Source organism: Gorilla gorilla, chromosome 2, assembly GCF_029281585.2.
Source record: "Gorilla gorilla gorilla isolate KB3781 chromosome 2, NHGRI_mGorGor1-v2.1_pri, whole genome shotgun sequence".
In the NCBI taxonomy this organism is placed as follows: Eukaryota; Metazoa; Chordata; class Mammalia; order Primates; family Hominidae; genus Gorilla; species Gorilla gorilla.
Window position 1 is genome coordinate 120,032,518 of NC_086017.1, and position 5,063 is coordinate 120,037,580.

Sequence of the window (5,063 nt, forward strand, 5' to 3'; positions counted from 1 at the left end):
ATCTGTGAATGAATAAATAAAATGTGGTATATATAAATGTATATTAAATACATAAAGTATTATTCAGTCTTAAAAAAGGAATGAAATACTGATGTCACAATGTGGAAGAACTTTGATGGTATTATGCCATGTGAAATAAGCCAGACGGAAAAGAACAAATACTCTATGATTCCACTTACATGTGGTGCCTAGAACAGGCAAATTCATAGGAAATGAAAGTAGAATAGTAGTTACCAGGGGTTGGGGAGGGGTTAATGCGGAGTTGTTTAAAGAGTGAGAGTTTCTGTTTGAGACAATGAAATAGTCCCGGAGATGGATAGTGGTGATGGTTACAAAACATTGTAGATGTATTTAATACCACTGAATTGTACACTCAGAACTGGTTCAAGTGGTATGTTTTATGTTATGCATATTTTACCGTAATACAAACAATTTTTTTAAAAAGTAAATCTGGTCCTTCCTATCATTTTCTTATTCAGAAATGATTATTAATTATTTAGAGTAAAGCCCAAACCCTTTGGTATGACAGTTAAAATCATTCAGAATCGAGCTCCAACTTACCTTTCCAGTGTTATCTCTGACCACATCTATACCACAACCCTACCTTTCAATCATATTGGTAAAATGAAAGTCACCAACCCTGAATCTTCCTTTGCTCCTCCATTCTTTAACTCTCCAGTCTCCTTCAGCCTAGAATACATGCGCTTTGCTTCCACTCCCTTCATCCTCATTGTTGAAGTGTAACAAATCTTTGAAGCTCAACTCAAAACAAATTTCTCTGTGAGATGTCCATGACAGTATCAAAATTGCTCCAACTATGGATGGTCTGATCAAATATGTCTTCTTCGAATTATATATGAACTCTGACTATAATGTGAATTCTTTAATGGTAAGGGTTATTTGTTGTCTATCTTCGCATGCAGTAGTGATTAGCAAGAGTTATTTTTGTTTATCTTTCCATGCAATGATGATAATCAGAGGAAGGACTAGGGTGAGAGAAGTGAGGAACTTATGGTACAAAATTTGTATGACCCTGAAAGTGAGTGCCTTTTATCCTAGGTGTCTCACTTGCCTCAACTTAGTCTCAACCCTTGTGATTAGCTATTTACCTTGACATCAGTAAGTGCGTATAATGCATTCTATAAGTTATCTACTACTGCATAACTAATTTTTCCAAACCTTAACAGCTTAAAACAACTAACATATTATTGCAGTTGAAGGGTCATGAATTTGGGAGTGGCTTAGCTCAGTGGTTGTGGCTCTGAATTTATTATGATGATGCAGTAAAGATGTCAATGAGGGCTGCAGTCATCTGAAGGCTTGAATGGAGCAAAAACATCAGGTTCCCAGATGGCTCACTTACGTGGCTATTAGTGGGAGGCATCATTTCCTTGTCATGTGGTCTTCTCCCTCAGGGCTGCTTGAGTGGCCTCACGACATGGCAGCTGACTTTTCTTAGAGCAAGTGGTCCAAAAGAGGGGCAAGGCAGAAGCTATAACGTCTTTTATATCCTAGCCACAAAAATTGCACACAGTCATTCCACAGTAGCTTATGGTTATGTACGTCAGCCCTATTAAATAAAAGAGGGGACTACTATACAAGAATATGAATAACAAGAAGTAGTAATTTTTGGGAGCCACCTTAAAAGATGGTTTCCACAAACTTGCTGGTTGGATTATACTAAATTGGATTAGCTAGCAGCAGAACAGTGTTAATTCTGGCATCTGTCACTAATACCTCCTAAGTTTAAATGTTAACAAATATTTTTTTTTATATAAAACTCTTCTATCTAGCCAACTCTGACTATTGTTTTAAGATACTGAAACACATTATTCCTCTGGCTTAAATTTTTTAAAAAATGTTTCTCCTTCTCCCATCCTGCTAAATCCAATTTTTCCTTCAAGGAGCAGGTGAAACAACTTCCTTGACCGAGAAAACGCCTACTTGTACCCCAGTGTCTTAGTGCTCAATAACAACATCTTCTCCTAAATTCCTTTAGTGCAATCAAATCTTGTGTTGCCTCGTTTTGTCTTTTATCTTTGACCCTGGATCCCAAATAAACAGAGAGCCCCATAGAGGGGAATTTTTATACCGTATAGCTTGCTATAACCCTGGTTTATACAGAAGGTTGGTCAACAGAGGACTGCTAATAATGAGGTTGTTAAGTGCCTAATGTAACATTACTCACAATTAGATGTTGTAATAAATGCTTCTTTATCACAATGAACAGATTGTGTTGTTGTCACATATAGGTCAGGAGAGAATGTGTTCTTCCTTTGTATTGGTTCAAGTTATAATTCTGAACGCAATTGTGTTTTACTTGAGAATGAAAATACAACACAGATTGTTAAAATCTCAAGATCTTTAAAAAGTCTGGATTTTTAAAAATTATCATCTCTTTTTTCTTCTTAATCCTGGAGTAGGAAGGAGCTGCAAAATACAAGGTGGTTCGAATTGATGGTGAATTGATCAATGCCAAAAATTGATCAATGCCAAACCACAGTGTCAGGTTTGGGAGCAGCATAGTTCAAACAGAAAGATCAGTTCTATTTTGGAGGGCTAAGAAAGGAAGAATAAGATTGTTGACTGCCTAGTTTGAGCCAGATAGTTTACAGGCATCAATTTATCCAGTCCTTACAGCAAGTGTGTGTGCATGATTATACCCCTTAACATGCAAGAAAACTAAAGTGCGAAGAAATCAAGCAACTTTCCCCGAAAAGTGATAGGGCTGGAATTCGAATCCGGGTGTGGAGGCCCCCATGCATGTATAGAAGCTCTGATATCCTGCTCCATCCACCACATAGCACTGGCTTTCAAGGTGAACTAAATACAGGTCAAATTGAGTGGTTAGCATACAGTGGTGACAAAGGGCCAAGGAGTAGCTGTCTCACTCAGAGCTTAGCTTTTCCAGAGTTTCCTCCTCAGGCCCCCAGCCTACCAAAGATCACAGCTGGGTCTCTTGAAGAGGAAACATTGAGATGTAAACTATTGCTCTAAAAGATGCTGTGCTCTTGGACTCTAAATTGCAGGAGCATTGGGAGCGCCATTTTTCTTGGAGGACCCTGCAAACCAGTTCCTACGTCTCAAAAGACATGTAAATTTGCAGGATTACTGGGACCCAGATCACAGTTCAGATGTGTGGGGAAACACACTGGCTAAGCAGGTATTTGTATTAGAAACAAATGGTCCTTCACCATTTATCTTTTTAAATAATCATTGCATTAGCTGACCACTAATTAACACATGACTAGCCTAGCCCTGATTTTTCCTCTCTAGACACTCTGAACTATATCTCCTTTTTCTTCCCCATGAAGTGGTTTTTGCCTGGTAAACTCTGCCTCTTGCTTAAAGACTAGACTCAAATGTCCCTCTGAAGCCTTTCCCTTCTTCTCAGGGCGACATTTGTCTTTCCTTCTCTCCCTTTTTGCATGCTCTTTCACAAGTAAATAGCTCTCAAAATGTCAATTGGAATTACTTGTTTTGTGTACCCAACCTACCTACCTAGACTATAAAGGTAGGGTCTGTATCTTATCCTTCAAGGTAATTATTCTCGGGAACTAGCAAAATGATTGTTATATAGTCAAAGCTTAATAAATTATTACATGTATGTGTAGATTGATGAATGGATAGTGGTCGGACTTTAGTTCACTTTCAGTTGTTCAGTAGCTAAATATCCCCGGTGACAATTATTCAAGGCTTTAATGTTGTTCCTCCTTTTGCTTGCCTTTTGTACATTTTCCTATTCATTTGCATTCTCGCTGCAAAAGAAACAAAGAAGAAACTTGCATTGGCCTTTTTTATTCTATATTTACTTTTCTGATAGAAGAAGACATTAAAACTCCAGGCCAAATGAAATAGCTGAATTATCTGAGTATTTCAATTATTCATGATCTCCCTCTTACAATTTAGCAATTTAGGAAACAAAGTTGTATAATGAATGAATGATTCCTTCACTTATTCTTTCTTTCTTTCCACATATCTCAGGATCTGATTATCATCAGGCATGAGGATTGTATAAAGTCATAAAAAAGTTGAATGTCCTTGTTTTCATGGGGCCTTGATCTTGTCTGTACTCCACATGACTGGGTCTTAACCGGTCTACCAGGATCTGCTTGTTTTGCACTTGCTGATGAAAACTACTAACTGAATAATGCATCCAGTTTTATGGCTGTTTTTGTCCAATAGGCATTATTTAGCATTATTAAAATAAGACATTTGTTTATTTGGTCAATTAAGTGATTAAGTAGGCTGGTAGACTGTGTCTTCTTTATAGAATGTTGACATTTTCAGGTACTCTCCTGCCTCTACTTGTAGACCAGATTTGTACCAACTGACAGGCACTATGTAATGTAGCAAGACTCTGCTACATTGGTTTATACTGTGGCCCCACAAATACTGTAAAATATCTGAGTATTGAAATAAACAGATAATTAAAAGTATGAAAACCAAATTCTATTTGGTATAATTCTTCCATTATATTTTTCTCATCTTTTAGGAATATCTGTATGATAATCAGAATAACTGATGCAAGATGTGTTCTACACACTCAGAGATCATGACTTGTGTTTCCTTTTCTTGAAGGCTCGTGAAACATGGATTGCTTTGAAAACAACAGCACAGTATTATTTGGATATGAATACCTTCACCTTTGACATGTCTACTGCCCAGTAAATATGTTTTCCTGATTAAAGCAGGAGGATGAAGATGGCAGAGCTTGGAATGGCATTGTGCCAAAACCATGGGTTTTAGAGATCTGAGGGTATATCCATGCTGTTTACTACATTATTTATTATGTCTGTCTCAAAGTTGTTGAAAACAGTAGTTATGAAAACCCATGTAGAAACCTGGAATAAGACATTCTCAATAAATGGTAGTTCTCAAAAAAAGAACTAAAAAAAAAAAGGCTGTAGTAATAACATTTACCAAAACGATGGCATTTATGGGAAAAAGAAAGCAAAAACAAAAACAAAAAAAGTAGTTTCATTAAACCACTCTGTTCATAGCTTTTACTCTCTATTGCCTCTTCTTTGAGAGAGTTTTTTAATTCAAAGAAGGACAGGGAG

The 5,063-nt window shown here is 37.0% G+C and overlaps 1 protein-coding gene across 1 annotated transcript; it reads left to right on the forward strand.

The window, feature by feature from the left end:
* Positions 1 to 522: 522 nt before the first annotated feature.
* C2H3orf85 (chromosome 2 C3orf85 homolog) lies at positions 523 to 4,812 on the forward strand. The gene is made up of 3 exons (XM_055382129.2): positions 523 to 619; positions 3,030 to 3,163; positions 4,582 to 4,812. Exons 1-3 carry the CDS (start codon positions 523 to 525, stop codon positions 4,669 to 4,671), a joined length of 321 nt encoding a protein of 106 aa, XP_055238104.1. The 3' UTR covers positions 4,672 to 4,812.
* Positions 4,813 to 5,063: the final 251 nt, after the last annotated feature.